The 18860-nt window shown below is 45.8% G+C and overlaps 1 protein-coding gene across 3 annotated transcripts in view; it reads left to right on the plus strand.

Annotated features, from left to right (window-relative positions):
- ube2e3 (ubiquitin-conjugating enzyme E2E 3 (UBC4/5 homolog, yeast)) overlaps window positions 1-12687 on the plus strand; it is a 241462-nt gene extending 228775 nt beyond the window's left edge. For all 3 annotated transcript variants that reach the window (XM_072477497.1, XM_072477515.1, XM_072477506.1), the window contains exon 6: window positions 12055-12687. In XM_072477497.1, coding sequence (XP_072333598.1) covers window positions 12055-12152 — 98 coding nt within the window. In that variant the 3' untranslated portion in view covers window positions 12153-12687. The remainder of the gene's footprint in view (window positions 1-12054) is intronic.
- The last annotated feature ends 6173 nt before the right edge of the window (window positions 12688-18860 follow it).

Raw genomic sequence — 18860 nt, forward strand, 5'->3', positions numbered from 1 at the left:
CCTTCACGCAATCACCTTCTGCAACATGTGCCGCTGCGATCGGAGTTTTCGGAACCATCGCCTGCTTTTCCACTTTCAGAATCAAGAGTATGGGGCATCGCTAACTCTATGAACAGTTTGGGTTTTCCTAGCCTCTGTGGTTGCAGAATCACTACAGAATTTGTCAACCATCTTCTTAACTCTTGAAAAGGTGTTCGCCACCAATTACTTCACCTTCCTGGCTATCTACCTCTGCCACCTCAAAGAGGTGCTGCAAACCTTTAAACGGATGTGGGTCAATCAGCTGCTCACATGGTATCACTCCCCAATCCTTTACTGTCCTTGTCCTGACTAACTGATGCTGTGCAGTCAAGTACACCTTCCTTCACAGCAAGCCTGCTCTGGGAACTGCCCTCACCTGAAGAGAATGGCAATGCGTTTACCACAAGAGGCGGTAGCAAATTACTTTTTGGAAAGTCCAATTCACCCACTTCCTTTGGGTTGCTAACTCCTTTCCTGGCTTTGGAAGAATTGCTTGCCAATGGTCCAAGCACAATTGGTGACGAGTCTACTCTGGTTCAACTGTCTATCATCGCATCATAGTCCGACCTGAGATCAAAGTCAAGATTGCCGCCTGACTCTTCCTCTCTACCATCACTCTTACAACAACTATTTACCATTACTTGTGACCGGGATCTAGGTCGAAGTCAAAATCTTTGTCTGATTCCCCTTCCTTACCAACACTCTTGTAACAACTGTTTACCAGTCCCTCCATAATCAAAATCAAGACGTGTCCAATTCCTCATCCTTATGGTCACCTATGGTCTGAAAATGCTCAGGACCTGATTCATTACCATGGTCACTTGAAACATGCTCAACAGCTGTCGACATCTCTTTCTCTGAGCCGGCTACTGCCCAACGAGCTTTCCCAGATCCCACATGCCCTACAGTCAACATTTCAGGTGCTAACTGCAGTACTTCCTTCGGACTCTCTGTAATCATGGGTGAAGCTACAACCTTCACTCCTGCCAAATCGTTCCCCAAAGTTTATTCCTTTCACTGGGCATTCCTTAACCACTCCAGCCACTACTGCACCTGACACTAAATCACACTCAACTGCACTTTATACAATGAAATGGGGATACAACTTCCACCCATCCCATTCATTTTTTTTTTCTTTTAATTGAATTCAAATTTTTACATATTACAGAAATAAGAAAATACAAAGAACACATAAATAAACATCTTATAGCTATGCCATGTATTCCCCCAATATACAAGCCCCCCATTAAACAATAATAGTAAGCACAAAGCGCCCCCCCCCCCCCCCCCCTTGGGTTGCTGCTGCTGCTGTCCACCTCCTAACGCTCCGCTAGAAAGTCTAGGAACGGTTGCCACCGCCTAAAGAACCCTTGCACAGATCCTCTTAAGGCACATTTTACCCTCCAATTTAATTAACCCTGCCATGTCGCTGATCCAGGCTTCCACGCTTGGGGGCCTCGCATCCTTCCACTGTAGCAGAATCCTCCGCCGAGCTACCAGGGACGCAAAGGCCAGAATACCGGCCTCTTTCGCCTCCTGCACTCCCGGCTCGTCCGATACCCCAAATGGTGCGAGCCCCCAACTCGGCTTAACCCGGGTGTTTACCACCTTAGACACCGTCCTCGCGACGGCCTCCAGAACCCCTCCAGCGCTGGGCACGCCCAGAGCATGTGGGCGTGATTTGCTGGGCTCCCCGAATAAACATAAGAACTAGGAGCAGGAGTAGGCCATCTGGCCCCTCGAGCCTGCTCCACCATTCAATGAGATCGTGGCTGATCTTTTGTGGACTCAGCTCCACTTTCCGGCCCGAACACCATAACCCTTAATCCCTTTATTCTTCAAAAAACTATCTATCTTTATCTTAAAAACATTTAATGAAGGAGCCTCTACTGCTTCACTGGGCAAGGAATTCCATAGATTCACAACCCTTTGGGTGAAGAAGTTCCTCCTAAACTCAGTCCTAAATCTACTTCCCCTTATTTTGAGGCTATGCCTAGTAATACCTAGCACACCTGTCCTCTACTCAAAAAAACCGACTCAGCCTTGCCCCAGTCATGTGCGCCCTGTGCAGAACCTTAAATTGTATCAGGCTAAGCCTGGCGCAAGAGGAGGAAGAATTTACCCTACCCAGGGCGTCCGCCTACATACCCTCGTCCATCTCCTCCCCGAGCTCTTCCTCCCATTTACCTTTCAGCTCCTCCACCGAGGCCTCCTCCTCCTCTAGCATCTCCTGGTAGATCGCCGAGACCTTGCCTTCTCCAACCACACCCCCGAGAGCACCCTATCCTGGATCCTACGTGCTGGCAGCAGCGGGAATTCCCTCACCTGCCGTCTTACAAACGCCCTTACCTGAAGGCATTTCCAGGAGGGAGCCCGAATGTTTCCTCCAACGCCCACAAACGTCCCATCTATAAACAGGCCCCCCATCCTTATAATACCTGCCCTGTGCCAGCTCAGGAAACCCCCATCCATTCTCCCCGGGACAAACCAATGGTTCTCTCGGATCGGGGACCACACTGAAGCCTCCGTTTCTCCCCTGTGGCATCTCCACTGTCCCCAAATTTTGAGGGTCACCGCCACCACCGGACCCGTGGTGTACCTTGTCGGCGGGAGCGGCAGCGGTGCCGTCACCAGCGCTCGGGCTCGTTCCCACACAGGACGCCATCGCCAGCCTCTTCCACGCCGCCCCCTCCCCCTCCATTACCCACTTGCGTATCATCGCCAGCCCAGTAGTACCCACACAGATTAGGCAACGCTAGCCCTCCTCTGTCCCTGGTCCGTTCCAGAAACACCCTTCTCACCCTCGGTCTTTTTCGCCCACACGAATCCCATGATGCTCCTGCTGACCTGCTTAAAGAAGGCCTTGGGGATCAGAATGGGGAGGCACTGGAATATAAAAAGGAACATCGGGAGCACCGTCATCTTCACCGACTGTTCCCTACCCGCCAGGGAAAGTGGCAGCATATCCCACCTTTTAAACTCCTCCATCTGCTCCGCCAGTCTCGCCAAGTTGAGCTTGTGTAGGGCCCCCCAGCCCCTGGCCACCTGGATCCCTAGGTACCGAAAACCCTTTCCGCCCTCTTCAGTGGAAGCTCGTCTATCCCCCTTCCCTGGTCCGCTGGGTGTGTGACGAATAGCTCACTCTTCCCCATGTTGAGCTTATACCCGGAAAAGTCTCCAAACTCCCTGAGGATCCGCCTCACCTCCGGCATCCCCCCCCCCACCGGGTCCGCCACATACAGTAACAGGTCGACAGCATACAGCGATACCCGGTGTCCCGTCCCCCCCCCGCACCAGCCCCCTCCAGTTCCTGGACTCCCTCAAAGCCATCGCCAAAGGCTCAATTGCCAACGCAAATAGCAGGGTGGATAGGGGGCACCCCTGCCTCGTCCCCCAGTACAGCCAAAAGTATTCCGACCTCCTCCGATTTGTGGCCACACTCCCCACTGGGGCTTCGTACAGTAACCTAACCCAACTAACGAACCCCTCCCCGAACCCGAACCTCCTCAACATCACTTCCCACAGGTACCCCCACTCCACCCTATCGAAGGTCTGCTCCGCATCCATAGCCGCCACTATCTCCGCTTCCCCCTCCACTGCAGGCATCATGATTACATTTAGGAGCCTCCGCACATTGGTGTTTAGCTGCCTTCCCTTCACGAAGCCCGTCTGGTCCTCGTGGATCACCCCCGGGACACAGTCCTTAATTCTGGTAGCCAACACCTTCGCCAGCAGCTTCGCATCCACGTTGAGGAGCGAGATTGGCCTATACGACCCACACTGTAAAGGTTCCTTGTCCCACTTCAAGATCAGCGAGATCAGCGCCCTGGACATCGTCGGGGGTAGAACCTCCCCCTTCGTCGCCTCATTGAAAGTCCTCACTAGTAGTGGGCCCAACAGGTCCATATACTTCCTGTAAAATTCCACCGGGAACCCATCTGGCCCCGGTGCCTTCCCCGCCTGCATACTCCCAGCCCCTTAGTCAGCTCCTCCAGCCCTACCGGTGCCCCAAGCCCCGCCACCTGCCCCTCCTCTACCCTCTGGATCCTCAGCCAGTCCAGAAAACGACAAATCCCCCCCCCCCTCAGACCTATACAGTCCCACATAGAAGTCTCTAAATACCCCATTTATTCCCACCGCACTCCGCACCGTGTTCCCCCCTTTATCCCTAACTCCCCCAATCTCCCTCGCTGCCTCCCGCTTCCGAAGCTGGTGTGCCAGCATCCGGCTAGCCTTCTCCCCGTATTCATACACCGCCCCTTGCACCTTCCTCCACTGCACCTCCGCCTTCTTGGTAGTCAACAGGTCGAACTCGGCCTAGAGGCTTTGTCGCTCCTTGAGTAGTCCCTCCTCGGGGACCTCTGCATACCTCCTATCTACCCTTACAATCTCCCCCACCAACCTCTCCCTCTCTCTCCTCCCCTTCCCCTCCTTGTGGGCCCTAGTGGAGATGAGCTCTTCCCTAATCACCGCCTTCAGCGCCTCCCAGACCACCCCTACCTGCACCTCCCCATTATCGTTAACCTCTAGGTACCTTTCCATACACCCCGGATCTGCCCGCCTACAGGTCCGGAGTCCGGCCCAACATGCACCGCATAAATCCAGCATCGCCCCAATTCAGGCATACACATTCACCAAGACCACCCGCACCCCCTGCAGCTTACCACTCAGCATCACGTACCTACCTCCATTGTCTGCCATGATGCTCAGCTCCTCAAACGACACCCGCTTCCCCACCAAAATCGGCCTCGATTCTTTGCATCCAACCCCAAATGGAAAACCTGCCCTACACACCCCTTTCTCAGCCTAACCTGGTCTGCCACCCTCAAATGCGTCTCCTGGAGCATGACCACATCTGCCTTCAGTCCCTTCAGGTGCACGAACACACGGGCCCTCTTGACCTCGGGCCTCTCACATTCCAAGTTATCAGCCGGATCAGGGGGCTGCCCCCCCCCCCCCCTGCCAATTAGCCGTCTCCCTTTCTAGGCCAGCCACGTGCCCGCGCCTCCTGCACTCTCCGTTCCCCTCAGCGGCAGACCCCTGCCCCGACTCCCTCTTCAGGCTCCAACTCCACTTTGGCAAATGCAGCTGCAACCGAGTTCTCTCTCCCCCGCCCTGCCCCGCCCCGCCCGGTAGCTGCGATGCTCCCCCATAGCACTCCCGTAAGTCAGCTGACTTCTGCTGACCCCGGCCACTCCCGCAACTCCATCGACCCCCCAGTGTGGTAGTCTCCCCCAACCCTCCTGCCCATCAGCGGGCGCTCCTCTCCAGCACAACCCCGACCCCGCCCCCTTCCCTTTCAACCAAGCCGGCCCCGACCCCTCTGGCGCAGCTCCATTTCACGGCCTGATCCCAGCTCCCCCACCTCGCCCCCCCCAATGGGCCCCCCCTCTTCCAACCACTGATGCCCACACTCTCACCAAACCCCCACTACGAACCATTTCACCCTACCCCCACCCAGCACCCCAAATAAAAACTGTACCAAACAGAACATCCCCCCCCCCCCCCCCCCCCCCAAAAAACACAACAATCACACCAGTCCCCCCTCGACATTCCCTCGCAAACGACCCTCAATCCGAGTCCAACTTTTCGGCCTGGATAAAGGTCCTCACCTCCTCCGGCGTCTCGAAGTAGTGGTGGCGGTCCTTGAAAGTGACCCACAGTCTCTTTCCGCCGGCTGCAACATTCCAAATTTCACCCCTTCTGATGTAGAGCCGCCTTAGCCCGATTGTACCCGGCCCTCCTCTTGGCCACCTCCGCGCTCCTGTCCTGGTATATCCGGACCTCTGCATTCTCCCACCTGCTGATCCCCTCTTTCTTTGCCCATCTTAGGACACACTCCCTGTCCATGAAGCGGTGGAACCGCACCAGCACCGCCCGCGGCGGCTCGTTGGGCTTGGGCCTCCTCTCCAGGACTCGGTGGGCCCCCTCCAGCTCCAGGGGCCTCGGGAAGGCCCCCGCGCCCATCAACGTGTTCAGCATCGTGACCACGTATGCTCCAATATCCGACCCCTCCTCTCCCTCCGAGAGACCCAGAATCCGCAGGTTCTTTCTCCTCGGCCGATTCTCCATGTCCTCAAACTTCTCCTACCATTTCTTATGCATCACCCCGTGCGCCTCTACCTTCACCGCCAGGCCCAAGATCTCGTCCTCGTTCTCAGGGGCCTTTTGCCGCACCTCCCAGATCGCCACCCCTTGGGCCTTCTGGGGCTCGAGCAGCTCATCTATCGAAGCCTTCATTGGCTCCAACAGCTCTGCCTTCAATTCCGTGAAGCAGCGCTGGAGAAACCCCTGCTGTTCCTGCGACCACTGCGCCCACGCTGCCTGGTCTCCACCCGCCGCCATCTTGGTTCTCCTCTCTCGCACTTTTCGCTGCTCCAAAACTACTTTTTTTCACCGCTCCACTCCTGGTCCAATCCATACAGTGCCGGGGAAATGTTACTGTCACCTTCCCACACTGAGAACCGTCGAACAAATGCCGCAAGGGGCCCTAAAAAGAGCCCAAAAGTCCGTTTCTGGTGGGAGCTGCCGAAGGTGCGACTTAGCTCCGCATAGCCGCAACCGGAAGTCTCCCACCTGTCCCATTCATAAATACCTCAGCTTTCACTGAGCTCCCTGGAGGAAAAAACAAATCCTTCTCCAGCACGGTAGCCCACCGGTGTCTCTTAAAATTGTTGTGGGATTGGCTACTTCTGCGAAGAAAATGGGGTGACTTTCTCCTTCGACACAAAACCGGCATATAATAATAACCTTTATTGTCACAAGTAGGCTTACATTAACACTGCAATGAAGTTCATGTGAAAACCCCTAGTCGCTACATTCCGGCGCCTGTTTGGATACATAGAAGGAGAATTCAAATGTCCAAATTACCAAACAGCACGTCTTTTGGGACTTGTGGGAAGAAACCAGAACACCCAGAGGAAACCCACGCAGCCACAGGGAGAACGTGCAGACTCTGCACAGACAGTGACACAAGCGGAAATCGAATCTGGGACCTTTGCGCTGTGAAGCAATAGTGCTAATCACTGTGCTACCATGCCGCTGAGAAGGGGGATTTCAGGAGTGGGATTTGAACCCACGACCCTAGAAAGGGACCAGAAATCATCAGGTCCTCAACATCAATGAAGGACACTGCTTAAGCCTGGTGCCTTAGACCACTCGGCCATCCTGGTATCTGATATCTCTCGGCACCCTCATTTCTCACACCTGTGTTTTACAGCAGTGTTTTACCTTGGGTGTCTCCTAAGTCCAGTTAATATTACTGTCTGCACCGGAGCATTCTCTACTTTTGCTTCCTTCTTAGAATCCTCCTTCTGAACCCCCACAAGTTTTATGGGCTTTCCCTGCAACTTCCAACATGCTGACTGAGCATGTCCCACCTTGTTACAATGGTAACACCTAGGCTTCCAAGTCTCACTTACACCCCCAGTACCTTTTTGGGAGGCGATCTCTGATCTTTCCCAGCTATCTATTCCTTACCTTGGATACCTGCCGTTCACTCACTCTCCCACTTCCCTATCCTTGTCAAAATTATGGGGGCGATGGAACAAAGGTTTAAATTTATGGATTAGCTCATAATCGTCAGCCATAATTGTTGCTTGCCTAGTAGTTGCTCCCTCTGGTCTTCAACATGGGTTCTTATTATCGACGGTGAGGAATTCTTAAACTCCTCTAAGAGAATGACCTCCCAGAGCCTCATAGGTAGTCTCAACTCCCAATGCTCGTACCTATCTAGTAAAATTGTTCTGCTTAACCCTTTCAAATGTTTGGCCTCTAATTCCAAAATTTCTGCTGAAATGGTTCCAAAACTAATTCATATGCATCTAGAGTGGCCTATTTGACTGTCATAATCCCTTGAATGGTGCTCTGACAAGGCAGCATAAACTCCCTTTGCTCGCCTTGTCAGCTTACTCTCCAAGGATAATGTCCACTTCTCTTTTGGCCTCTCCATTTGGGTTGCTATTTTCTCGAAGGCCCTGAAGAACATTTCTACTGAATAAGTTCATAAGATATAGGAGCAGAAATAGGCCATTTGCTCTGCCAAAGAACAATACAGCACCGGAACAGGCCCCTTGGCCCTCCAAGCTTGCGCCGACCATGGTACCTGCCTAAACTAAAACCGTCTGCACTTACGGAGTCTGTATCCTTCCATTCCCACCCTATTCATCTATTTGTCCAGAAGGCCTTTAAATGCCGCTATCGTACCTGCTCCCACCACCTCCCCAGGCAATGCATTCCTTATATTTACCATCCTCTGTGTAAAAAAAAAAACAAAAAAAAACTAGCCTCTCACATCTGTTCTAAACTTTTGCCGCGCACTTTAAACCTATGTCCCCTAGTACTTGACTCTCCTACCCTAAGAAAGAGCATCTGACTATCCACTCTGTCCATGTCACTCATAATCTTGTAGACCTCTATCAGGTCGCCTCTCAACCTCCATCGTTCCAGCGACAACAGACCGAGTTTATCTAACCTCCCCTCATAGCTAATGCCCTCCATACCAGGCAACATCCGAGTAAACCCCTTCTGTACCTTCTCCAAAGCATCCACATCCTTCTGGTAATGTGGAGACCAGAATCGTACACAATATTCCAAATGAGGCCTAACAAAGTTCCTGTACAGCTGCAACATGACTTGCCAATTTTTATATTCGATGCCCTGGCCGATGAAGGCCGTATGCCTTCTTGACCAAGGTTAAAGAGGTGTGAATTGTCTCAAGCCAGGACAGTTGGTAGGATTTCGCAAGCCCAGGCCCAGGATGACATAACTAGGGTTACCACTATCTCTGGATCTGTAAAGACTTAATTACCTGCAAATGCCTGCATTCAAAGCATTGCCTTGCTTCTTTGACTTTGTCTATATATGTTTCTGGAACCTACCTCTTCTTTCACCTGAGGAAGGAGCAGTGCTCCGAAAGCTACTGATTTGAAACAAACCTGTTGGACTTTAACCTGGTGTTACAAGACTTCTTAATGAGAGACCTTGTCAAAGGCCTTAGACAACATCCACTGCTCTACCTTCATCAATCATCTTTTTGATCTCGATATGACCCAGACTATCTGCACACCCATCATCCACCAAGTCCTTCTCTTTTGTGAATACTGATGCAAAGCACTCATTCAGTACCTCACCCATTTCCTCTGGTTCCACGCATTGATTCCCTCCCCTGTCCTTGAGTGGGCCAACCCTTTCCCCTGGCTACACTCTTGCTCTTTATATACATGTAAAAAGCTTTGGGATTTTCCTTAATCCTGTTTCCCAATGGCTTCTCGGGACCCCTTTTAGCCCTCCTGCCTCCTTACTTAAGTTCCTTCCTACTTTCCTTATATTCCTCACAGGTTTCGCCTGTTCCCAGCCTTCTAGCCCTGATAAATGCTTCCTTTTTCTTTTGGACTATGCTCACAATATCCCTCGTTATCCAAGGTTTCCAAAACTTTCCATACTTAATCTTCTTCCTCACAGGAACATGCCGGGCCTGAATTCATACTAACTGACATGTGAAAGCCTCCCACATACCAGATGGTGATTTACCCTCAAACGTCTGCCCCCATCTAGATTCTTCAGTTCCTGGCAAATATTATTATAATTAGCCTTGCCCCAATTTAGCACCTTCACCCATGGACTACTCTTATCTTTATCCAACAGTACCATGGGGCGGCACAGTGGTTAGCACTGCTGTATCACAGCTCTAGGGACCCTGGTTCAATTCCGGCCTTGGGTGGGTGTGTGGAGTTTGCACTTTCTCCCCGTGTCTGTGTGGGTTTGATCCGGGTGCTCTGGTTTCCTTCCACAGTCCAAAGATGTGCAAGTTAGGTGGCCATGCGAAATTGCCCCTTAATGTCCAAAAAAGTTAGATGTGGTTACTGGGTTATGAGGACAGGGTTGAGGCGAGGACTTAAGTCGGGTGCTCTTTCCCAAAGGCTGGTGCAGACTCAATAGGTTGAATGGCCTCCTTCTGCACTGTAAATTCTATGAGTACCTTGAAACTTACTGAAATATGATCACGGTTACCAAAATGCCCCCACTGAAACTTCGACCACCTGACTGGGCTCATTCTCCAATACCAGATCCAGTATGGCCCCTTCTTTAGTTGGACTATCTACATATTGTTTCAACATATTATTATAATTTACACTGTACCCCAAATTCACCATCTTAACGTTTCAAATCCCAAACGTGAAACAGACCAAGATTTTAGCAAGTTCCTTGCACGCTTCCCTTTTACTAGAATCTGAGGTCAAACCTTGACTGGACTGTGAATGAACTGATTACAGCTCTCAATTTGTTTGTGTGCAGCGTGCCACAAGCATTGTTCTGATGTTTTTTCAAAGTCATAATGGAAGAATGAGTTGTCCAGCAGGCAGACAGGCTGTTGATTGCTGGAATCTTGTTGCACTTTCTGGAGCTTTTCTGTTCTCCCTAAAAATAGAGACCAGTGCTCTGGCATAAATTAAATATTTAAGGAAGCCAAAGGGATGTAGGAATTTTAGGCACTGAATTGATGCGATCAGTAGCCTTACAAATCTTATCTTATTCAGCAGCACAAATGCATAGTGGAACAAAAAAGACACCACGGCAACGGAAAATGATTTTTCCAAAATGCATTAGATAACTCACACAACTCAAGTCCACCAAAAATAAGCTTTGTTATGTAACATTCGGAATGTTTTCAGAGAAAAACTATTCGACCAGAATGTGCACTTGTAATGACCCAAAAACCTTTGGCGTTCACCATCATCACTCTGTACAAACTGATGGCAACTTTTGGCATCCATGCATGCAGAGTTAAATAGGAAATCTGAAAATTGCTGTCGGTGAAACTGCTCCTCATTAGAATATGCTTTTGCAATTGTCGCCCGCGCCATCTGCACAGAGTCACTAATTTGGCATTAAACTTTTGTGCACTATTTTAGCTGTAAAAAAACAATGAAAGTGTGGAGCCTTCCTGGAGTACCCGAGTATATTCATGACGTACTAAGTCACAATTACTTTTGAACAACCTCTGGTCCTGCAAAGGTATAGAAGTCATAGAATTCCTCCAGTGCAGAAGGAGGCCATTGTCAAGTCTGCACCAAAACTCCGAAAGAGCACTCTACCTAGGCCCATTTTCCCGCCCTATCTCCATAACCCTGCGCATTGATCATTGCCAACCCACCTAACCTGCACATCTTTGGACTGCGGGAGGAAACCAGAATACCCAGGAGAAACCCACACAGACTCTGGGAGAGCATGCAAACTTCACACAGTCACCCAATGCTAGAATCAAAGCCGGGTCCCTGGCGCTGTGAGGCAGCAATGCTTACCACTATGCCACAGTGCAGCTAACTTTATACCTGTTACACATTTCCTTCAAAGAACATTTGAAAATTGATTAATATTTTAAAATGAGATTTCTGCTCTCAATCCCAGTTGTGCACTCCAATCTTTATTTGACTTTCTGCACAGTTATTAGAATGTGAATTATATTTTATGCCTTTTATTTCCTGCTCTGAGAAGACTTCAGAGTGATTGGCTGGATGCCATACCAAATTTGAAGTGACATCAAAATAGAGGCGATCTAAGCTCTAGAGCCAGTTAAATCATGGTGGGCACCTTTTTCAAGGTTAGTGGCGAGCACTATCGCTTCACCGCTGCTCACAAAATCCAGCCCATGTAAAAATTGTCGGTTGACGTGATACCATAAAACCTTGAAGGCAAAACAAAAACTATTTTCCATTGTGAATTCCCTAGGTATGTCGATTTGCAAATAATGCCATAATTTAAGTTTGAAATATTATTGTGCCATTATTCCATTTGAACATTTGAATTTTTGGAGGTATCTTCATTCTAGTAACAATTTTGCTTTGGCTTGATTTTTGAAACCAAAATTTTTCATGATTTTCTCTGTGGCATGAAAATGTTGGTAGCTAATACATTGCACGGGTGCATTTGGTGGGGAAAATGTGGGATGGGGAACTGGTGAAAAAGTGAATAATAAAGCATCCTTAATTTTTTCAGCTTTGGCTTATTCATTCATTTCTTTCTGTTTCACAGCGGATCCTCTAGTTGGGAGCATAGCAACCCAATATTTGACCAACAGAGCAGAACATGACAGGATAGCCAGACAGTGGACCAAGAGATATGCTACATAAATTGCATCACTTCCTGTGTTGTGAAAAGGAGCAGGAGGCATTATTTACAATGTGCAACAATTCTTTATAGCCTTTACAATACGGACTTCTGTGTATATGTTATACTGATTCTAATCTCTGCTTTTATCTTTTGAAGATTGGGACAAGCCCTGTTAAAGGTAAAAGCTATTGAAGTAGATCTTTGTAGCAGTAGATTAGTTATGTTTAAATGCCTACTTGCAAGTCTGCTTCTTTGGGATATCAAAATGTATTTTGTGATGTAATAAGGAAAATGTTCCTCAAGTCAACCAAATATTATGGTGCATTTTAGCCTAATCCATTATCTGTATGAAATCTATGATAGCTGTAGATTATTAGAATTTTGGCATTCGTATTAAACCCAGTTCCATTTCCGATCATGTGGTACATGCTGTTGTGAATCCGTTTTACCTTTTTGTCAATTTGTAATGAAGAGATTTCATTTAAACCTTTGTAGCTCTAAATAATGAGCACCTGATGTATCATCTCAAAACACAATAAACTGTTTCCGAGGTTATTTATTTATTTTATATTCAGTGTGTTATTTGGTCGGGGAGTAATATAGCTTGAGCTATATTTTGGCTCCTGTTAATGCACTTGCTGGTTCTGCAAAGGTGACAACATCACTGGATAACAAATGGAGTTGCAAGAGGAATAGCTGTGTCAAAACTGACCATCCTTTCAGGTAAGCAAACTAGGCTTTAATAAGTAACAAAATCTCAATCTGCAGAAGGTTCACAGTGGGTAAATGGCAGTAGATTAGCATGAGCATGCAGTTATACTGCCATTTTTTTTGTTGACACAGTATACTTCAGAGAGCAAGTTTCAATCTATTCTTATGATATGCTATTAGGTTTCCAATAATATGAAGAAGCAGGTGCGCGTCCCTACTCTGCCCTAATATAGTTGTCCGGTCTCGGGCATCGTAGCCACTATGCATTGCAGCTCATATAGGGCTCAACATGTATAGACAGAAGATGGAGTGGAGACAAATGGCAAACAATAAATGCCGTTAAATTGATTAAGATATTTTTAATTTTCTAAAGTCATTGTAAACAATTAATTTGTTGAACAATGCAACCAACTGAGGAGTGGGGTTAGATTTGGACTAGAAATGTATGTAGCACTTCTTCAAAAAGAAAGCTGTTTTGGATTTTGAATGGTGCTGTCACTTATTTGTGTGATGTCACAGCCTTCACTTTGCTTTATCTCAAACAGTGTTTAATTCCATTTGGCATAATTCATTGATAGCAGAAAAACCTATCTGGTAATTTTTTGTGGATACCCATCGCACATCTGTACTGCATGTCTATGGTCCCAACACTCGAGGCATTACCAGCTCACAAACGGCGGTATAGGGAAACAAATTCACGATTGGCTGAAATGATCATTTTTTCTTTAGTTAGTTGGTTTGTGAAAGCATCCCCATGACTAAAAGTAAAGCACTTGTGATTGGTGAACTGATGAGAAACATTACTGGGAGCAGCACAGTTTTGCAGTGGTTAGCACTACTGCCCCATGGCGCCGAGGACCCAAGTTCGATCTCGGCCCCTGGTCACTGTCTGTGGAGTTTGTACATTCTCCCCGTGTCTGTGTGGATATCACCCCCACAACCCAAAGATGTGCAGGGGAGGTGGGTTGGCCACACTAAAGTTGCCCCTTGGGGGGGAATAAAATGAATTGTGTACTTTAAATTTACAAAAAATATATAAATTTTTTTTTTTTTTAATTCGCAACCAGCAATGACAAAACACATCAAATTTGTTTTCAAAGCAGCAATCTGGAACAAAATTGACAGAACAATTTTTTTCCAACTGCTTTTGACCTGCACCTTCCCTCCCATACTCTGGTCAGTTAATACAGCTCAAAATAAGATGCATAGTAATATAAAAAAAATACTATACTGTCCTGAAATTTGTCCCTAACTTAAAATTAGCTATTTCATTTAAAAAGCGTCTCCAAGAAGTTTTCCTACCTTCTCCCATCTTGTTGTGTACCTGTTGGCATTTTTAAGTGTGGGAACTACACAATTGCTCACATGATGTGAAATCCATGCAGGAGATTTATAAATAAATAAGATGCAAGGATTCTTTTTTAATGATTTCCTATGTAATATGATTTGCACTATTAAATAACAATTCTGTGCTATGGGATTTGGAATGTGTTTTGTGTGGATATTGTGACCATAATCCAACATAGAACATGGTGAATGGTATATTAAGAATCAACAGTGGAGATGGCCCTTCCTGATGTGCAGCTATGCCAAAAGTGGCACACCTATTTTGGAAATGAGGAGCAGGAACTGTAAATACCTGAAAGAAAAGAGATATTTTCTAATGGAGAAGATGGTTATTTTAAAAATCCAGTCCTTTCAACAGCCATTTTTATAGTAGCTTATAAGTAATAAAAGTATTTCAATGGTGAAAGCCATATGTTAATCATTGGCCAGAAGATACATTTTTAGCAGACTTTTAAAGGCCATGGGCAAAGAAGCAATGTGGAGGCATTTGGGAAATGTTTCAGGGAACTTGGACAAGATTTTAACACTTGATGGAGCAAAGAAAATGTAATTGTATGAAAGGACAGAGCTGGAGGGAATGGATGTATATGAGGATTTGGGGCTCATGTATGTTCAAGATATTTAAAGGTATAAGGCCATGGGTGGTATTTAAAACCGAGATTTTTGATTTTGGCATGTAGAAACTTGGAATGGTTACAGCACAGGAGACCACTTAGCCCACCATGCCAATGCCAACTCTCCAACACAGCTAATCCCATTCTTGGCCTTTCCCTATAAGCCTGCAATGTTTGTTATTCTGATACTTCCCCAACTGCCGTTTGAAAGCCCCATTGAATGTTTCCTTCACACTTTCAGAGTACCTTCCAGATCCTAACCTCTTGTGTAAAAGGCTTTTTCCCTCATCTCGCCATTGCTTCTTATGCGAATCACCTTAAATTGCTATCCTCTAGTTCTGGGAGCAGTTTCTGTCCGTCTATTTTGTCTGGCTATTGAACCCCATCAAATCACCTTCACCTTAAAGGGAGTAAGCCCAGTTTCTCCAATTTGTCCACATAACTTGAGACTCTCATCCCTGAATTATTCTTGTAAATTGTTCTGGATTCTATAAACCTTCACATCCTTCCTAAAGTGCGGATCCAAGATTTGGATGTTGTACTCCAGTTGAGGCCAACCCAGTTTTATCATAACATCCTTGTTTTCGTACTTAATGAAACCCAGAATCCTATATGCGTTGTTAACTTCTTTAAGGTATGTGTCCTATGTTTTATATTGGGTGTTATTGTGACACCCAGCCACAGTTTGTCCATGTCCTCTTGAAGACTATAGTTCACAATACTCCTAAGTCTGGTGTCATTTGCAAATTTCAAAATTGATTTGGATCAAGAAAAGCAGTGGTCCTAGTACCAACTGCTGGAGAACTCAGCTATACACCTTCCTCCAGCCTGAAAAACAATTATTTACTACTATTATTTCCTGCCTCACAGCCAGTTTTGTATCCATGCTACCACTGTCCTTTTTGTTTCATGGACTTCAACTTTACTGACAAGTCTTTTGTGTGGTACTTGATCACATGCCTTTTGGAAGTCCATGCACACCTCATTAATCCTGTTATAGCATCAAAAAGCGCATTACTTTTCAAGTTTGTTAAAAACAATTTGCCTTTAACAAATCTATGCTGGCTTTCCTTAATTAATCTGCACTTGTCCAAGTGGCTGTTGATTCTATTTTGGATTATTGTCTCCGTTTTCCCACCATGGGATTAAACTGACTGGCCTGGGATTAACCTTGCATTTTTTTTTTAAAACAACGGTGAAACTTTTGGAATTCAGTTCACTGGCACCCCCAAGTCCAAGAAAGATTGGAAAATGATGGCAAGTGGCTCTATAATTGCATTCCTTCCCTTAACATCCTTGGATGCATCCTATCTGGTTCAGGTGGCTTATCCCCATTAAGTATAACCAGCCTTTCTGATACCTCGTTTTATCAATTTTTTGCCAATCAGTTTCTCAACTACCTCTTTCGCTTGGTCTTGGGCAGTATCTTTTCCTTGGTAAAAACAGATGTAATGTACTCATTTTAGTACCTCAGCAAAGCATATCATTTGCCTTCTGCATAATCACCCTTTTGGTGTTAATTGATCTCACGGCCTCATACTATTTTATAGTTGCATGGTTTATTGAAGACTTTCTGTTTCCCTTTTATACTAGCTGCCAGTCTCTTTTGATACTTTCTTTTTGCCTCTCTAAGAAAGATAGCAAATTGATATCATCCATCTTACAAATGACAGCTGAATAGGAATAGATCCAGGTTGCAGAATTGGAACAAGTTGGCGATTGTTGGAGTGAAACTTTGAAGGCCACTGAGTAAAATTGTCTCTGAAGACAAGCATGGGATAAGGTAACTAGTTGATGTGGATGATGCTGAGATGGAAGTTGGCAGCTTTGGTGATGGTTTGGGCTTAGGATTTGAACAAGGTAGATTAAACAGCAAGGGTGCAGTTTTTTCTTTTTGGATGGAAGTGAGTGGGAAGAGGGACTGGTTCATCCATTTAATAATGGACGTGCAATATATTATTGAGGAGCTGTGTGAGAGAAGCTTGGAGCATTATTATTGTACATGTGGTAACTGATCCTGTGCCTACAAATAATGTAAATTAAATGGGGCCAAGAATGGAACCTTGAGATGCTATAGAAATGACTTGTGTGGGATTGGAAGAGAAATTCAGCCTCTCATACAAACAAGGAGAGTCCTTCTGAAGTAGTTCAGCGGATGAAATGGTGCAAGAAGTTGGGACTGTCAAAAGCTGCATGTCTGGAACCAAGAACAGACGCTGCATCATGTTTGCAATTGTCGAGAATGTCAGGTGAGTTTGGCTTGATTGCCTCAGTGCTGGGGGCTTCTGAAATGAGAGAGGCGAGTATGGAGTTGGGTAGTGGACATCATGGGTAAATGTATGTTGGGGAGTTGAAGCCGAATAGTTGAACTTCTTTGTATCTTAGAGCAACAGGTTTTCTAAAATGAACCGGATGGTTTTGAAGTGTCATAATAGGAATGCATAGCATGTCTTCTGATGCAAAATATGCTTGTGTAAAGGGAATGCATTATGGCCATCAGCTATTAAAATATAACTTTATGTTCTAGGGTAAAAGGAACAAGTAGAGGTATCCTTTTGGTATAGTGTGGAAAGATAATGGTTAATAAGTTATGTTCTTCAAAAAAGGTTGAACAATTAGAGTAGGAATTCTTAGCTAAACTTTGGAGTAAATAATCACAATTGTTTGCATGAAGACTCTTGAAAGAATTTTGGAATAGATGTGTTGTGCAGCCTTATCCATGACGTGCGTACCTTTGTCAGCAATATCTGTTGGATAAAGGAGCATGGTTTTTTTTCAACAGTTTTTCAAAGTGGTCAAGACATAGAACTTGAAACTGTCAGCCAATCTCTTTGTCTAGTTGAGCTGATACACTCGGAAGTCAAGAAAAAAGTCTGTTCCGTATAAATGTCTTGTGTTTCCTCAAAATGTTATGTACCATGTATTTGAATGAGATTAACGACTAATGTGTGGCAGTAATGTAATTGGTGTAGGTCTGTGGCTGTATGATCTTTTTCACCTACAATCCTGCTTCGGGGATCTGCCTGTGCATTGGCAGATCTTTAGGTTTCTCACTTCATTACGTTTCAGGATTGCTTTAGCCCGCAACTTAATTTCACATTTATCAATCTTAAACGACTATATTTATAATGCATTACCCACTCCATTAACTGCTAAGTACTGCAGTTTCTTGGGCAACTTTTGAGGTTGCCATGCCATTTCATTTGATCTATGATCTTCTTTCCATTCCCATATTCAGATCAGGTATGTATAGAGAAGCATGGGACATGTCACTTACTTCATTTTGCCAATTCAAGAAATATCCAATTAATCCCATTTCTACTTCCTAATTTCCCACCACTATACTTCGAAGACCATGAACCTTATGTTTGAAACAAAGCTCTTTGTGACATTTTATAAAAAGCATTTGTGATATTCATTACATTTGTTGCAGTCCCTTTGTTTAAATGCTTGGCAGTTTTCTCGCAGAATTCAATTATTCAAGCATTTCCTATCAAATCCATGTTGGCTGTCATGATTAGCCTATGTGTTTAACTGCTATTTTACTGTTTTATGGTTTCTAGTACAATTTGAGTTCTAACTAGTATTCCCTGAAATATCATTTGCATATTGCCTTTGTTTTTTGCTTTAATTTAAAAATGAAGCAATACAAATCCTACCTTTTAGCATACTTCATTGAACAACTGATTTTGTTTTTAAAGTGTGCTGAAAACAACTAGACTCAACAAGTAACTCATGAACCATTATCAAATCGCAGTTTAAATAATTATTTAAAGCAATGCATGAAAGTGAAAAAGCATTAAATCAAATTTTTAAATTAGTAACATAGGGGGAGGGGTAGTCCATTCAGCCTAGCAAATCTGCTCTGCCATTCAATTAGATCATAGCTGATCATCTACCTCAATGCCACTTTGCCACACTATCCCCATTTCTCGATGTCATTCATAGTATCTAGAAATCTATTATTTCTGTTTTGAATATGCTCAGTGATTGAACTTCCACGGCCCTTGTGTGGTAGAGAATTCCAAAGATTCACAACCCTCTGAGTGAAGGAAT

Source organism: Scyliorhinus torazame, chromosome 2, assembly GCF_047496885.1.
Source record: "Scyliorhinus torazame isolate Kashiwa2021f chromosome 2, sScyTor2.1, whole genome shotgun sequence".
Taxonomy (NCBI): Eukaryota; Metazoa; Chordata; class Chondrichthyes; order Carcharhiniformes; family Scyliorhinidae; genus Scyliorhinus; species Scyliorhinus torazame.